Here is a 15,957-nt window from a genome sequence, read left to right on the forward strand (position 1 = left end):
CCTCCCAAAATGCTGGGATTAGAGGCATGAGCCACCATGCTGTAATTCCCTCCAAAAAATTTTTGTATTTTTTTTGTAGAGATGGGGTTTTGCCATGTTGGCCAGGCTGGTCTCAAATTCCTGGCCTTAAGTGATCTGCCTGCCTTGGCCTCCCAAAGTGCTGGGATTAAAGGCATGAGCTGCCTCGCCCAGCTCCTCCACAATTTCATTTTGCACTGGACTCTGCAAATGACGTAGCTGGTCCTGACTGGAACTGTTGGCCATGATATCTACACATGGCCTTTCCATGTGACCTAGGCTTCGTCACAGCCTGATGGCTGGGCTCCAAAGGTGAGGGTTTCAAGAGAGAGATCCAGGCAGCAGTGGCATCACCTTTCAATGACCTAACATAACTCCTCCTTTTCATGGGGACTGGCAAGGTAACACTGTAAGAAGAGCAAGTGGGATGGGAGATGACACTGTCGCATTTGAAAATGCAATTTGCCACATCAGGTCATGATGAGCATATCACCTCCTGGTCCATCTGCAGAAGGGGCCCAGGGCATTCAATTCTGCCTTCTAGGAAGGCCAGTGTTGGGATCTTAGAGCCCTGCTGGGAAAAAGGCCAGGGGAGAGTTGGGAACTTGGTCTTCACAACCACTCCCAGCTTCTGCTCTCCAGGGTCATTTACCAAGTGCTCAGAGGAATTGGAGCCAAGGACAATGGGGCCAGGAGCATGACCAGGAGCCCTAAAGTCTGCTCCCCTGGAGGGCTGAAATCTCTGAGGAAGGCAAGGACTCAGCCCAGAGTTTCTCCTGCTGGCATCTCTGCTTGGCTAACATTCTCCTCTTTCATTTCTCCCTGGGGCATGTTGTTTTCTCATTAACGTCCCCTTAACTCCCAGCAAGGTCCCTAGACTCTGAGCTTTGCTAATTCCCTGTAATCCACTGGCAAAGCAGGAAGCTAATTAAATTGTGAGCTGTGTGCTCACTGTCTCTGTCTCTGAATCTCTCTTCTCAGTCCCTCTCCCATCTGTCTTTTCCTTTCTCACTCCCCCTGCATAGTTTACATTCATCTGGACACTTTCAGTATTTTCTCACCCATCTGCCTGCCTCTCTCTTCTGTTCTCTGCCTTTCAATCTGCAGCATAATCTTAAAATACAGCTTTGAGCAAGGTGACTTCTCCTCTACCATTAAGGTAAAAGCTCCTTAGCTAAGCAGTTAAGCCCCATACTTCTTGCCTGCCATAATAACTTCCCATCACAATCTCTCCTCAACCCAGCCTGGTACATTTCCTTCCCCAAGCTTCACCTACGCCACCTCCTCACATTGGTTCACATTCTTATCTTTGACTGGATCCCACCCCCCGACTCCTCCATTTCCACCTCCATCTCACCCTGTCAAAATCCTGACCATTATTTAGAAATAGCCTCTTTGTGGCCAGCGAGGTGGCTCAGGTCCGTAATCCCAGCACTTTGGGAGGCAAAGGCAGGTGGATCACCTGAGGTCAGGAGTTCAAGACCAGCCTGACCAATATGGTGAAACCCTGTCTGTACTAAAAATACAAAAATTGGCCAGGTGCAGTGGCTCATGCCTGCCTCCTTGGAAGGCCAAGGCGGGCGGATCATCTGAGGTCGGGAGTTCGAGACCAGCTGACCAACATGGAGAAACCCTGTCTCTACTAAAAATACAAAATTAGCTGGGTGTGGTGGCGCATGCCTGTAATCCCAACTACTCAGGAGGCCGAAGCAGGAGAATCACTTGAACCCTGGAGATGGAGGTTGCAGTGAGCTAAGATCACGCCATTGCACTCCAGCCTGGGCAACAAGAGCGAAACACTGTCTCAAAAAAAAAAAAAAAAAAAAAAAAAAAAAAATTAGCCAGGCATGGTGGCAGGCACCTGTAATCCCAGCTACTCTGGAGGCTAAAGCAGGAGAATCACTTGAACCCAGGAGATGGATGTTGCAGTGAGCCGAGATCACGCCACTGCACTCCAGCCTGGGCAACCCAAGACTCTGTCAAAAAAAAAAAAAAAAAATGCTGGGCTTGGTGGCTCATGCTTGTAATCCCAGCACTTTGGGAGGCCAAGGTGAGGGTATCACCCGAGGTCGGGAGTTTCAGACCAGCCTGACCAATATGGAGAAACCCTGTCTCAAAAAAAAAAAAAATTGCTGAGAGAGAATCAGAGAAAGGGAGGCTGCAGAGCATAGTGGTTAAGGACTGGATTTGGGAGCCAGACAGACCTGAGTTTAAATCCTACTCCTGCACTAACTTTTCTGATCCAGAAGGGATACATGGCCCTAAGAAGGGTTGTGGCTGCCCTAGGTCGGCTTCCAGCCTTCCCCAGCTCTCCTGCGACATCCCTGTGTGGCTCATCCCACCCTTACCCTGCCTCCTGTCCTCCACATAGTCCTGTGGCCCAAGCTTTTTAAGCTGGTGAAGGAGACAGTTGTGATCCCAAGAAGCAGAGTGAACAAGTGGGGAAATGAGACAAAGAAGAGAGGAAAGAGAATAAAATGCACAGATGTGACTGGGTTTTCCAGTCTGTCTCTGGGTTTTCACCCAGGGAACTTAACTCAGCTAGAGTCTCTCAGACTGAAACATGAACTGGGAATTGGACTACTCACACAGAGGGACCAGAAAGGTGGGGTATTTACTCCTAACTCTGGACCCTCATTGGCTGATGGTTGCTCTGGGGGTGTTAACTCTACAGCCCTTTGGGCCTGCCCCACACTTACTCCCACGGCTGAAAATGCCCTCAGGAGGGACACAGGAAGCAGAGGCCTGGTCAGGAACTGTCTGTAGGTGTCCTCCTGGCAGGCCTGGGGGTGTGGGTGGGGCACTGACAGCGTCTACTACACTCAGTGAAAGGAACCTGCTATTAAAATTATTGTTGTTGGCCCGGCAGGGTGGCTTATGCCTGTAATCCCAGCACTTTGGGAGGCCAAGGCAGGTGGATCACCTGAGGTCAGGAGTTCAAGACCAACCTGGCCAACCCCATTTCTACTAAAAATACAAAAATTAGCCTGGTGTGGTGGCACATGCCTGTAATTCCAGCTACTCAGGAGGCTGAAGCAGGAGAATCACTTGAACCTAGGAGGTGGAGGTTGCAGTGAGTGGAGATCACGCCACTGCACTCCAACCTGGGTGACAAGAGGGAAACTCTATTTCAAAAATATATATATATATATATATACACATACACATATACATTTTTTTTATTTTATATACATATTATATATATATACACACACATATATATATAATCAAAATTATTGTTGTGTATTAGCTACCATGTGGTGGTGCAGGCTGACAGCGGGGGATGCAGGGGGGATCACTTGAGCCCAGGCTGCAGTGAGCCAAGATCATGCCAATGCACTCAAGGCTGGGTGACAGAGTAAGAACCTGTCTTGGCCAGGTGCAGTGGCTCATGCCTGTAATCCCAGCACTTTGGGAGGCCGAGGTGAGCAGATCACCTGAGGTCAGAAGTTTGAGACCAGTCTGACCAACATGGAGAAAGCCTGTCTCTACTAAAAATACAAAATTAGCAAGGCGTGGTGGTACATGCCTATAATCGCAGCTATACTCGGGAGGCTGAGGCACTGAGGCAGGAGAATCACTTGAACTCAAGAAGCAGAGGATGCAGTGAGCTGAAATCACACCATTGTACTCCAGCCTGGGAGACAGAGCGAGACTCTGACTCAACAACAACAACAAAAAAAGAACCCGTCTCAATGTATATATTTTAATGTTAATTTTTTTAACTTTTTTTTTTTTAAGAGATGGGATCTCACTCTGTTGCCCAGGCTGGTTTCAAACTTCTGATCTCAAGCAGTCCTCCCACTGTGGCCTCCCAAATTGCTAATATTACAGGCATGAGCCAACATCCCTGGCCATATCCGTCTCAATTTAAAAAAATAAAAATAGGGCAGAGCATTGCTGGGCGCCTCTGATCCCCGACAGTTTTGCAGAACACTGATATCTGTGGTCTCCAAAATGGACTTCATTTAAAGAAACCCACGGACCATTAATGGACAAAAACATGAGTCAATATGTATTGTGGCATTCAAATCCTAGCACTGTGGGAGAGCATCAAGTACTACATTTTTGAAGACCATGGCCTGTCATCATTATGCATTCAAGATTTGAGGTTGAATAACCTCATCAAGACTTAGATCTTCTTCAAAAGCTTCAAGTCTCATCTGCATTAAAGCTCTTCATTGAACCCTCTCACAAAAGCACAAGTTTAAAGGACTAAAATCCATTAATACATTCCATTTTATATCCCTTCCTCTCACTTCTCTTCAATTTCCTTGGTCTCTAGGGTCTTTCATATTGCTTATGTTCCTTTAGAAACTAGAGCCAATGAGACAGTGCTTTCCAAAAAAATATATGTTCTGTGGCCATAAGTTTTCATTGGTAGAGAGGCATAAATTTAGCATGATGAATTTAGAATTAGGTCTTTTATGGTATCCTATAAAAAGTTGAATTAACAGGCTGGGCGTAGTGGCTCATGCCTGTAGTCCAACACTGTGGGACATTGAGGCAGGCAAATCACCTGAGGTCAAGTGTTCAAGACCAGCCTGACCAACATGGAGAAACCCTGTCTCTACTAAAAATACAAAAATTAGCCAGGGGTGGTGGTGGGCGCCTGTAAGCTTAGCTACTCGGGAGGCTGAGGCAGAAGAATCACCTGAACCCGGGAGGTGGAGGTTACAGTGAGCTGAGATTGTGCCACTGACTGTAGCCTGGGCAACAGAGCGAGACTCCATCTCAAAAAAAAAAAAAAGTTGAATTAACAATAAGAAAATGTGGATGAAGCATTACAAATATTTTGGGTTACATTATACTCTCAGAAACTATGTGGTTTAGAGAAAAGGGTCCCCAACCTAAAAGTTGATGGTTCTTATTCTGTCTGCCTTCTACTAGATACATGGTAACTGCTCTGAACCTTAAATTCATTATCTATTAAGTGAATCTGATATTTTCCCCGCCTACCTCACAGGGTTGTTGTGAGGATCAAATGAAATAATGTACATAAAAAGACAAATATAAAATGTGTTACACAGAAAAAAAAAATTAATTGTTATTTAAGACCAGCCTGGGCAACAGAGTGAGACCTGGTCTCTACAAACAATAAAAAAACAACAGGCATGGTGACCTGCACTTGTAGTCCCAGCTACTTGGGAGGCTGAGGTGGGAGGATCACTTGAACCCATGAGGTAAAATCTACAGTGAGCCAAGATCACACCACTGCACTCCAGCCTGGGTGACACAAGACCCTGTCTCAAATAAAATTATTGTGGCTGCAAAACAAGAGAGGAGGGAGCAGGAACTATAACCAGCCTAAGGCTCTTCTCTGGATCCTGCTGCCACCTCTTCCCAACTCCCATTCTGGGGTCTATCCATCTGCCTTACACCCACGAGCTCATGGCATCATCTTTCTCTATATCCCTTTCCCAGTAACTTCCTCCCTATCCAAGCCCCCCAATGCAAATCCTGATGTCATCTGCCCTACCCACCTATCTCTACCTCAACCCTGACTTCTCTGGTGAGAACTCTTTTGCGGATCCAGGGAGTGTCAAATGGCTCCTAGCCTGAACCAAACCTCAACTGGGATTTCATTATCCTCTAATGTATCTTCTCCCCTCCCCTCCCACCACTGGAATCACACCCTCAGGAAAGCAGCCCCACTCCTATGATCCAGAAGGGGCCCACAGCCCTAAGAAGGGTTGTGGCTGCCATAGGTTGGCTTCCAGCCTCCCCCAGCTCTCCTTCCACATCGCTGTGTGGTTCATCCCACCCCTACCCTGCCTCTTGTCCTCCCCATAGTCCTGTGGCCCAAGCTTTTCAAGCTGGTGAAGGGAGACAGCTGTGATCTGACAAGTGCTAGACAGGTGATTCGCCCTCTGTCACCAAATACCCTCATTATCCAGCCTGAAACTCCTCCATTCATTCCTTTCTATTCAAGCACATATTAATTCATTCCATCATTCACCTAACATCCCTGAAGCAAAGCCAATCACCACTACCAACATCTTGCTAGAGACAAATAGACTAACTGGGGTTGGGTGAACTTTGAGAGTTCCAAAGGAAAGCTCCAGAGGACAGGGGGGTTAACAGGGGTCCAAGCCTCTCAGGGATCACAGAACAGATCTGCAGCAGAGACAGGATTAGAGCCCATGGCTCCGGAGTCAGCCAGGCAGAGGGCACCAGCTTCTGGCTGCTGATAAGAGTAGAGCTCTTCAAAAGTCATCCACTCAGTCAACATCTACTGAGTGCCAGGCAGTTGTCGTCACCTCTACAGCCATCATGGGAGAGATCAGCAGCCTAGAAAAAAGGAATCTGAGCCCCCACCCCACGGACTCGAAGCCCAGAGTGGAGGCCAGCAGTAGTGCCTCTGGTGAGTGTTACCGTGGGAAGACCACTGTTCCCAGCCTGGGTGCCCTGCTGGACTCCTGCTAGCCTAGCTCAGCTAGGCAGGGTGTCACTTTGCCTCTCCAGAGACCCTTCTTGCCCACCTATTGCCCTTCTCAACCCTGTCCCTTTTTGCAGAAGCAACCTTCTCAGCAAAAAATTCCATTCTGCCCCAAGGACTCTCCTTACTGCCCCTCTCCCCAAGGGACCCAGGCTGCCCCTCCAGGGCCTGCAGACTGCCTTCTTCCCTCTTTCCAAACAGACGGTGGGCATTTTCCGATTTGGAGGTGAGGAGAGGAAACTAGTTATTTTCAGCTCTTCCTTTACTGGCAACATTGACCCATTTATCCTCCTCTTCCTTCAGACCTCTCCCCCAAGGCCACTCAGCTTGGACATCTGTCCCAGCCAAAATCTCACCTTCTACTGTCCTTGCAGTATAAAGGCTAGTCCAGCCTCTGAGTCCAGCTCTAGCCCTCTCTCCGCACACCAGGAAGGAAGCTGGACTGTAGAGTGCTCTGGGCCACCCCGTGTTAGCCGCTGCCTCTGGCCTCAGTTTCCCCTTCTGCGCCTCAGTTTCCCCATCTGCGGGATTAATGATGCCTGCTCTCTAGAGCCAGAGGACGAAGCTCTAAGGAGGTCACAGATGAGGAAGGGTCCAGAGCTCGGCGCAGGCTCCGTGCGGAGCCCCTAGGCCCTGCGGCTCGCCCCTCCCTCTCCCTCTCCCCCCTCCTCTCCCCCTTCTACCTCTCCCCTGCCTCTCCTCCCGCCTCTCCACTCGCTCGGCTCCCTCTTTGGCTGACCTTCCCTTTCCCTCACGCCTCCCCACGCCCGGCTCGGGGCCCCAGCATCCTGTCCGCTGCGGCCTCGGAGCGGGGAGCAGCAGCCCGAACCCCCGCCGCCCCCGCCGCAGCGCGGGCGGTCAGTGCGCAGCCCGGCGCCCGCAGCCCGCAGCCCGCAGCCCGGAGCCGGATCGCGGGCTTGGACCGAACCCGACCCGACCGCCGCCCCCAGCCAGGTGAGGGCAGCTCAGGGGAGGCGGGGAGCCGAGGTTCTCCCTCTACTGGAAGCGGGGGCTGGAGAGGCGCGGGGAAATTGGGTCCTTTTTCCTTCAAAGGAGGACCTGGGAGCCTTTTCCTGAAACAGGCACAAGGGCTTTCACTCCGAAGGGATGGATGGAGGGAAGGTCTGGGGGAGAGGGATTGGGGTACCCCTTTCTGGTTTTTTTTTTAAAACAAGGATTAATTGGCTTCTGTGAAAGTGGGACTTCTTGGAAGGCTGAGGGGCTTTCAAGGTAGGTTCGGGAGGGTGCTCTGGCAGGGCTTGAGGGAAGGGTTAACTGGTGAGTGGTGGGGCAGTGGGGGTGGGGCAGCGGGGGCGCGTGGGGAAGCTCTGCGATCCCCTCAACCTGACATCGCTGCACCTCCCGCCTTGGCTCCGGGGCTCTGGGTCTGCCCAGCTCTGTGTCCTAGTTTTTCTCTTTGAAGATGACTATTTTGAGCCCCACCTGGACAGAGCCAAGAAAAGCTATTTCCTTCCCTGGAACTATGACACCCACCTGACACCTTCCCACCTCTGACCTGCTCAGGGAAGGACGAGGACCCAGGGATCTGGGAAATGGGCAGTGTGGGTGAAACGAAGGCTGGGTACTGGGCGCACAGGAAGACCCTTGGCACTGGTGGGGTACACCAACTTTGGTTGGGAGGTTGCTAGGCATAGGATGGTCAGCTGCTTCTGGGACATGACCCACTAGGAAAGCAGCGGTGTCAGGAAAAGCTGAGCTGTTCCCCATGCTCCCAGAAGACAAAACACTAGAGAATGTGTTTGCTTGGTTGTTTTTGCTTAGTTTTGCTTTCTTTCTGTCTCCCTCACCCTGGATCCCAGACTCATTCCCCTGATCTCCTCTCCTAGTTTTGCAAAAAGGTAAATTGAGGCAAAGGACAAATTGGCTGGACATACCTGTGTCAAGGAAGGAAGAGTGACAGAGAGGAAGGCATACTGAATTTGATTTAAAAAAAAAACCTCAGCCAGGCGCGGTGGCTCACGCCTGTAATCCCAGCACTTTGGGAGGCCGAGGCGGGTGGATCACGAGGTCAGGAGATCGAGACCATCCTGGTCAACATGGTGAAACCCCGTCTCTACTAAAAATACAAAAAATTAGCTGGGCATGGTGGCGCGTGCCTGTAATCCCAGCTACTCAGGAGGCTGAGGCAGGAGAATTGCCTGAACCCAGGAGGCGGAGGTTGCGGTGAGCTGAGATCTCGCCATTGCACTCCAGCCTGGGTTACAAGAGCAAAACTCCGTCTCAAAAAAAAAACAAAAAAAAAAAACCTCAGTTCAAGGCTTCTCTCAGTGCTCCATGGGTGACCTTGGGCCAAAATGCTTTCCCTTCTTGGGCCTCAGCTTTCTCATCTATAAAATGGGAGAGGGGCCACCTGTCTTACAGGTTTGCAGAGACCATGTGTCTAAAACAACTTTGTAAAAGGGAATGAACTGGACACTTGTGAGGTGCCATCTTCACCACTGTGGATGGCACCTTCCCTCCTCCCTGTCCTCACCAAGGGTATCGCTAACCCATAGGACACCTTTGTGAGAATCAGAAAAAGCACCTCTTCTGGAAAGAGACAGCATTCAGCTGGGCTAGCAACTTGGGGTCTTTATTATGAGAATGAGAAGGCGGCACACTTTCCCCCAGGTGCTGCTCTAACATGTGGAGTGTGAGCTAGATTCCAGTTAGGATGTTCTGCATATCCACACCTGGTAACCTTTCTCAGCAGGGCCCTGCTGTCTCTAAGAGATGCAGAGCTATACATATTTCCACAGAAGCCCACATCCCAGGCTGTCTCCAACTCATTTCTTTCCTGTTTTGTTCAAGCCCCAAAGCACATGCCCTAGTAGGAAGCAGATGGAATTCCACCATCAGAGAGTGACTCCTCTGAGTTAAGCAGTGCCTTCACCAAGCTCTCAGGGGTAAGAGTGACTGAGTCCCTAAAAACCCTTATATCAAGAACTGGACCAGTTCACTTTTCTCAGGGCAACCAACAGAAGCATTGGCACACCTCAGCACTGCCATTGACCAATCATGTTCACACCTATCTCAGAGCACCCCCACAGCAAGCCTGTGTGTGATGTCTCCTCCCCATTTACAGAGAGGAAGCCATGCCCAGACGTTAGGGAACCTGACCAAGGTTTCAGTGTCAGTGGTAGAGCCAGGACCCAAGCCCAGATCTGGCTGGCTGTCCTCTCTAATCCAACACTCCCAAGGAACAAAGCTGACTTCACTTCCTTGCCAAAGCCCTGCTGGAATTGTTGCTCTCCCTCTCCATCCCCAGTAGCCCCTTGCTCACCACTCCTTCCTGAGTAACCAGCCTCCAAGCGCAGAGAAAGGAGTCACCTTCTCTTTTACTCTGACTTCACGAGGCGGGGGAGGAAGCTACCTCAAAGCCCAACTGTTCTGGCCTCCTCTATGCAGGAAGGGCCCCTGGGGAGGCCAGGAAAGGGGTCAGGGAACGGCCATTTCCTTTCCTGTTCAGATGGGGTTTAAACAGTAATGGTCATGCAGAGCGTCGACCCAGAGAGTCTGTGCCTGTGTGAGTGGCAGACTAAGGACCATAAAATAACCACAGGAAAATGCAGCCAACTGGAGCTGAGGGGAACTCAGAGACCCCCATGAACCGTCCAGGTTACCAGGGCCCTTGGGTGTCAAATGGGAGGCGTAGGGGTGAGCCCAGCAGATAGGGCTGTAGGCCTCTTCAACCAGACTGTTTCTGCTGGTCTGTGGTATGTATGCAAGCTTTCACTTAAGAAAGGGGTTTCATTTTGTGGGTATGCACACACCCACAGATGTTTGGAGACTCCTAGCCTAATCTACTAGCTCTCAGCACGTGGTCCCTGAACCAGCAGCATCAGCATCACCCAGAAACGCAAATTCTCGCTACTCAGGAGGCTGAGGCAGGAGAATCACTTGAACCTGGGAGGCGGAGGTTGCAGTGAGCCGAGATCTCACCACTGCACTCCAGCCTGGGTGACAAGAGCGAGACTCCGTCTCAAAAACAAAACAAAAACAACAACAACAACAACAAAAAACCCACAAAGAGATGCAAATTCTCAGGCCCATCCCAGACCTACTGAATGAACTCTGGGGATGGGGGCCAACTATGTATGTTTGAATAAGCCCTCCAGGTGACAGTGAGGCTCGCTAGAGTTTGAGAAACACTGAGCTAGTCCAAGGATGTAGGAAAATTGAGACCTACTTGTGAGTCAAGGGCAGGGCTGGGAAGAGAACCCTCTTCTCCCGGTGGAAAGCTGAGCGTTTGGAGGCGGCCCCTGCCAACCCTCCTCTCTCGCCCCTCCATCTCCCTCCCAGGCGCCATGCTGCCGCTACTGCTGGGCCTGCTGGGCCCAGTGGCCTGCTGGGCCTTGGGCCCGGCCCCTGGCCCGGGCTCCTCTGAGCTGCGCTCTGCCTTCTCCGCGGCACGCACCACCCCCTTGGAGGGCACGTCGGAGATGGCAGTGACCTTCGACAAGGTGTACGTGAACATCGGGGGCGACTTCGACGCGGCCACGGGCCAGTTCCGCTGCCGCGTGCCCGGCGCCTACTTCTTCTCCTTCACTGCTGGCAAAGCCCCGCACAAGAGCCTGTCGGTGATGCTGGTGCGGAACCGCGACGAGGTGCAGGCGTTGGCCTTCGACGAGCAGCGGCGGCCCAGCGCGCGGCGCGCCGCAAGCCAGAGCGCCATGCTGCAGCTCGACTACGGCGACACGGTGTGGCTGCGACTGCACGGTGCCCCGCAGTACGCGCTAGGCGCGCCCGGCGCCACCTTTAGCGGCTACCTGGTTTACGCCGACGCCGACGCCGACGCGCCTGCGCGCGGACCGCCCGCGCCCCCCGAGCCACGCTCGGCCTTCTCGGCGGCGCGCACGCGCAGCCTGGTGGGTTCGGACGCGAGCCCCGGACCGCGGCACCAGCCGCTGGCCTTCGACACCGAGCTCGTCAACATCGGCGGCGACTTCGACGCGGCGGCTGGCGTGTTCCGTTGCCGACTGCCCGGCGCCTACTTCTTCTCCTTCACGCTGGGCAAGCTGCCGCGCAAGACCCTGTCGGTGAAGCTGATGAAGAACCGCGATGAGGTGCAGGCCATGATTTACGACGACGGCGCGTCGCGGCGCCGCGAGATGCAGAGTCAGAGCGTGATGCTGGCCCTGCGGCGTGGCGACGCCGTCTGGCTGCTCAGCCACGACCACGACGGCTACGGCGCCTACAGCAACCACGGCAAGTATATCACCTTCTCCGGCTTCCTGGTGTACCCCGACCTTGACCCCGCCGGCCCTCCAGGCCTCGGGGCCCGGGAGCTGCTGTGAGCCCCGGGCCGGAGAGGAGCCCGGGAGGGCCAGGGGGGTGCATGCCGAGCCCGGTCCGCGGCCCGAACGCCCCGCGCGAGCGCGACGGCTGCTGAGCGCGCCTGAACTCTGACAATAAAGAAGAAAGCGGGCCCGCGCGGCGCCCGACAGCCCAGGTCCCTGCGCTGTCTTGACTACGATGCTTTTTCCGGGGACTGGCGGGCAGGCGCTGACAACCGGGGGCCCAGAGGCCCGGGGAGGGGGTTGGAGGTTGGAGAGCAGGGTCCGCTCAGACCCTGGGAGGGCGAGAAGGTGGCAATTTGGTGAAACCACGTTCGTTTAGCCCGTTGGGGCCGCCCTTTCATATCCCTGCCTTGTCCAACTCTGACTCCTCATTGACCGATGACCTCAACCTTAGTACCCGGCTGATGCCTTTCTGTGACAAGGGACAGCACCCCATTGCCCCACTGGGGGCATGGAATTCAAGGAAACAGTGCATTCCTCCTTCCAGCAGGGTGTGGGAACGGGATGAGGAGTTGATACCTCCTTGTCCTGACTCTTGCCTTCCCGGGATGGGGAGAGTGATTTGCCCAGAGCAGGGGACAGCTTACTCCGACGTAGAATGACACAGGCTCTGGGAGGCCGAAACAGAACATTTTATGAGAAGAGCAACACAGAATCAGGGCCGCACCTGCTCCAGCCCACCTCCGCTTGTCTCTGCTTGGTCTTCTCCCAGCCTTACTCCCTCCTCTGAGGTGTTCACTCGACGCTTGTTGAGATACTGTCTCCCTCCACCTGCTTCCCTCCACTCCTCCAACAGACAGAACTCAAGTCTAATCTATTCTCCCAATCCAGATGGGAACTTGGAGGCTGAGGGACCCCAGATCCTTGGTCGTGCTTAAAAGGGGGTGCTCAGCACCTAGAGGATTCCTGTGAATTCCACAGGACCGTCACAGACTGCCAGGGTACGAGTTGGAGGATCTGACCTGGCCTTACTTGGGACAGCTTCCCTTTCAGCATCTCTTGAACACACTTCTCAACCCTGACTCCTAATGTCCACACACACTCCCTGCCTGCCTGTCGTGCCCTTAGCTCTGTGCCTACTCCTTGGAACCCAAAGCCTGGGTTCTTAGCCTCTCAAGATCCAAGAAACAAGATCTGGTCAGGGTAAGCAGAGAGGGTGTGTCGCAAGCCAAGCCCAGAGATCTGAACACAGTGAAAAGAACCAGGTGCCAGACAGAAGCCCCTGCCCAAGATGGATCTGCCTGGGGAGTTGAGGGGGAGAGGGGAGGGGGTAATGGCAGGTGAAAGAGCAAAAGGGGAGGGTCAGGGGAAGGGGTCAAGGATGGAGGCCCAGGGCCCCAGGGAAGGGGGCTGGTCCTGGGGGCAGAAACCCTTGCACAGGTCCCAGAGTGCTTCCTGTGCCAGGAGAGTGAAGACTTGGGCCCAGCGGCCCCGTTCCTCAGCCTCACTAGCTGCGTGGAGCCGGTAGATGCAGGACAGGGCCGTGAGGAGCAGATGTTCAAAGTCCCAAGTGCTAAGAGGAGGCCCCTTCCGCAGGTCCTGGAGCTGCTGCAGCCGCTGCTCAGCACCCTCCAAGTCACTGGGCACGTGGTGCTGCAGGAGGAGCCTGAGTCGGCGGCCTGGGTGTGTGGAGGCTAGTTCCTCGTCCTGGATGTGCAGCTGCCCCATGACATCCAGCTCCAGCCCAGCCCAGAGCAGCTGCAAGGGGAGCCATGTAAGGGGTAGGCTGTGGCCTGGGAAGCAGGGCAGGGAGCAAGAGTGGGCTGGGGGAGGGGGCAGAAGCAGGCAGTAGGACCCATGCTGGCTTGCCCCCCCAACCGTAGCAGACCCACCCTGAGACATCCCCCTTCCCAACCCTGAGCTTAGGGACCTCTGGACATGCCCACCCCCGTGTCCCAGGCTGGGAGGAAAGACCTCAAACATCACTTCCGGGGCCTCTGGCTCCTGCAGGCCACCTCCCACGCTGGTGCTGTCCATGGGCTGCCCTGGGGCAGCAGAGAGGAGTCAGGCCCCTGCCGTGCTACACTGTGAACACCCAACCTCCCAGAAGTGCCCCTCTGCTGCCTGGTAGGGGTCCCAAGCAGTTCATCATGCTACAAAAGGGCAGGAATGCCATCCCATGCCCCCTTTTCCCCTCCCTCTCATGCACACACATGCACATTGATATTCAGCCTCCCAAGCATGGGTCTTGTGATCTCAAAAGCATCATCCCAAGCCCAGTTACCATGTTGGCAAATGCCCAGGACTCCTCCTTTAACTTGCATAATGCCCTTGGTAAAGAGCTCCAGGCCAACGGGTCACAAGACCCTTCCCCACCCTCCTCCCCTCCCTATAATCATCTGAGGACAGTCACCTAAAACAGTGCCAGTGACTCTCCCAAGGACAAGGCCCTCTTTGGGAAGAGCCTACTCTTTCCCTGTTCCTCCTCAGCGGTAGATCCTTGTGAGGCAGTGAGGACAGGGCAGGGGAGGATGTCTGTGGCAGCTCCCTCCAGCCCACACCTTGGGATGTTGCCTCACCCTTGCAATGTTTGTTCCAAGCCCAGGCAGGTCAAAAGACCCTGCTTTGGGCATCAGTGGGAATGAGCCCAGGGCCAGCATTAAGAGCACTTAGGGCTATCTCCCTAGGTGTCACCTGTACCTTTTCAGTTCTGGGGGTGGGGCCCACACTATCACCCACCACAGCACACATCAGCCTGGTACCCACTATGCCCACACTTCCTATGCCCAGCTAGTCTCCCCAACTGTTAACTGCTGTCGGCTGGCAGCCTTCTTTGGCTCCAACTCTCCACCCACCCTGAAGCCCTGGTACCTGCATGGTGCTGGGTTGTAGACACAACAGAGAGGAGACAAATGGCTCCCACCAGGCAAGCCAGGAACTGCAGGGTCACAGCCATGCTTCACCACGTCCTCTGAGTCTCTCTCTGGTCAGCAGCTCTCTGCTCCCTCATCTGCCTGCCACACACCTCGGCTTCAACTTTCCACTGCAGGCTGCTCCAGAGCTCTGTAATGCGTGTCAGTCTTCAGTGCTCAACAGGGAGGGGCTGGCTGTGGCCTTGGTCACCTCCCAGGAGCTCTTTCCATTCTTTAGAAATGGGGAATCTGGTTGTTGGCAGGAACCCGGCTCCCTGCTTGTCAGGCCCTCAGCTTGTTCCTGCCCAGATGGGCGGTATGCTTAGTTAATAGGAAAAAGGTGTTTGGTAGCAAATAGCTCTGGCTTGGCCCTCCCAAAGCGTAGGAAAGCCCAGGCAGTAGGACCACCTTACTGTCTTCACCCTCAAAACATCCTGCAACTGAGGCCAGCCCCGACACCCAGTCTGGCCCAGCCCAGCCTCCAGGAGCCCCTCAGCTGCCAAAAGCATCAGCTGCAGTCTTCCAACTGCATGGCGGGCTGGCTGGGCGGCCCTACACACAGGCAGAGCCAAGCACTCCCCTCTCAGGCAGTTTGCTACAGGCTGAACAGATCCAATCAGCTGGGCTAGGGAGTACTGTCCCCTGGCAGACAAATCTGCAGCTCCTGAGTAGTTTTTGCCCCACCCTGGGATCTCTTGTTTCCTAACAACATTCTTAATTCAGGGCAAGCACAGTGGCTTATGCCTGTAATTCCAGCACTTCAGAAGGCCAAGACAGGAGGATGGCTGAGCCTAGTTTAAGACCAGTCTGGGCAACATGGTGAGATCTCATCTCTACAAGTAAAAAAATTAGCTGGGTGTGGTGGTAGACACCTGTGGTCCCAGTTACTCAGGAGGCTGAGGTGGGAGGATCACCTGAGCCCAGGCAGTCTAGACTGCAGTAAGCCGTAATCACACTGATGTACTCACTCTAGGCTGGGTGACAGAGCAAGACCTTGTCTAAAAAAAACCCCACCATTCTCAGCACACGCCAAAAACCAGGAAGATTCCTATAGCCCAAGAGTGATGGGCTACCATGCCACACCCATCCTGAGCCCTGTGGACTATGAGAACTTCTGATTACAGCTCCAGAAGCCCTCTCAGAAATACATGTGGCCAGGCATGGTGGCTCACGCCTATAATCCCACCACTTTGGGAGGCCAATGTTGGTGAATCATTTGAGGCCAGGAGTTCGAGACCAGCCTGGACATCATGGTGAAACACCATCTCTGCAAAAAATACAAAAATTAGCTCAGCGTGGTAGCACGCATCTGTAATGCCAGCTTCTCAGGAGGCTGAGGTGGGAGAAT

At 53.6% G+C, this 15,957-nt stretch overlaps 3 protein-coding genes across 5 annotated transcripts in view; 2 read left to right on the forward strand and 1 right to left on the reverse strand.

The window, feature by feature from the left end:
- Nucleotides 1-5,145, forward strand: part of MTCH2 (mitochondrial carrier 2) — a 48,901-nt gene extending 43,756 nt beyond the window's left edge. Inside the window, exons 13-14 of the mRNA XM_021665995.2 lie at nt 3,760-3,817; nt 3,854-5,145. Of these exons, the coding sequence (XP_021521670.1) occupies nt 3,760-3,804 (45 nt within the window). The 3' untranslated portion in view covers nt 3,805-3,817; nt 3,854-5,145. The remainder of the gene's footprint in view (nt 1-3,759; nt 3,818-3,853) is intronic.
- A 1,530-nt stretch (nt 5,146-6,675) lies between these two features.
- On the forward strand, nt 6,676-11,908 carry C1QTNF4 (C1q and TNF related 4). The gene is made up of 2 exons (XM_021665989.2): nt 6,676-7,411; nt 10,760-11,908. Exon 2 carries the CDS (start codon nt 10,765-10,767, stop codon nt 11,752-11,754), a length of 990 nt encoding a protein of 329 aa, XP_021521664.1. The 5' UTR covers nt 6,676-7,411; nt 10,760-10,764; the 3' UTR covers nt 11,755-11,908.
- Nucleotides 11,909-12,374: 466 nt separating this feature from the next.
- On the reverse strand, nt 12,375-15,120 carry FAM180B (family with sequence similarity 180 member B). 3 transcript variants are annotated; one of them, XM_012452579.2, is made up of 3 exons: nt 14,569-15,120; nt 13,672-13,742; nt 12,375-13,455 (listed from the first exon to the last, which is right to left on the reverse strand). In XM_012452579.2, the coding sequence occupies exons 1-3, from the start codon at nt 14,651-14,653 to the stop codon at nt 13,060-13,062; spliced, it is 552 nt and encodes a 183-aa protein (XP_012308002.2). In that variant the 5' UTR covers nt 14,654-15,120; the 3' UTR covers nt 12,375-13,059. The 3 variants fall into 3 exon arrangements, with proteins under 3 accessions (XP_012308002.2, XP_012308003.2, XP_064220963.1); XM_012452580.2 differs by lacking the exon at nt 13,672-13,742 and having other exon boundaries at nt 12,375-13,490; XM_064364893.1 differs by lacking the exon at nt 13,672-13,742 and having other exon boundaries at nt 14,569-14,654.
- Between the last annotated feature and the right edge of the window lie 837 nt (nt 15,121-15,957).

The sequence above is a fragment of the Aotus nancymaae genome, unplaced genomic scaffold (genome assembly GCF_030222135.1).
Source record: "Aotus nancymaae isolate 86718 unplaced genomic scaffold, 86718_ANA_hifiasm-v0.15.2.pri h1tg000059l, whole genome shotgun sequence".
NCBI classification, from domain to species: Eukaryota; Metazoa; Chordata; class Mammalia; order Primates; family Aotidae; genus Aotus; species Aotus nancymaae.

What these genes read in the sequence shown, in the direction of transcription:
- C1QTNF4 (XM_021665989.2), top strand. Translation starts at nt 10,765, where the DNA reads ATGCTGCCGCTACTGCTGGGCCTGCTGGGCCCAGTGGCCTGCTGGGCC.
- FAM180B (XM_012452579.2), bottom strand. Translation starts at nt 14,653, where the DNA reads ATGGCTGTGACCCTGCAGTTCCTGGCTTGCCTGGTGGGAGCCATTTGT. An exon ending in TACAACCCAGCACCATGCAG is followed by an intron (nt 13,743 to 14,568) that starts GTACCAGGGCTT and finishes CTGCTGCCCCAG; the next exon opens with GGCAGCCCATGGACAGCACC. An exon ending in CCCCGGAAGTGATGTTTGAG is followed by an intron (nt 13,456 to 13,671) that starts GTCTTTCCTCCC and finishes CTCCCCTTGCAG; the next exon opens with CTGCTCTGGGCTGGGCTGGA.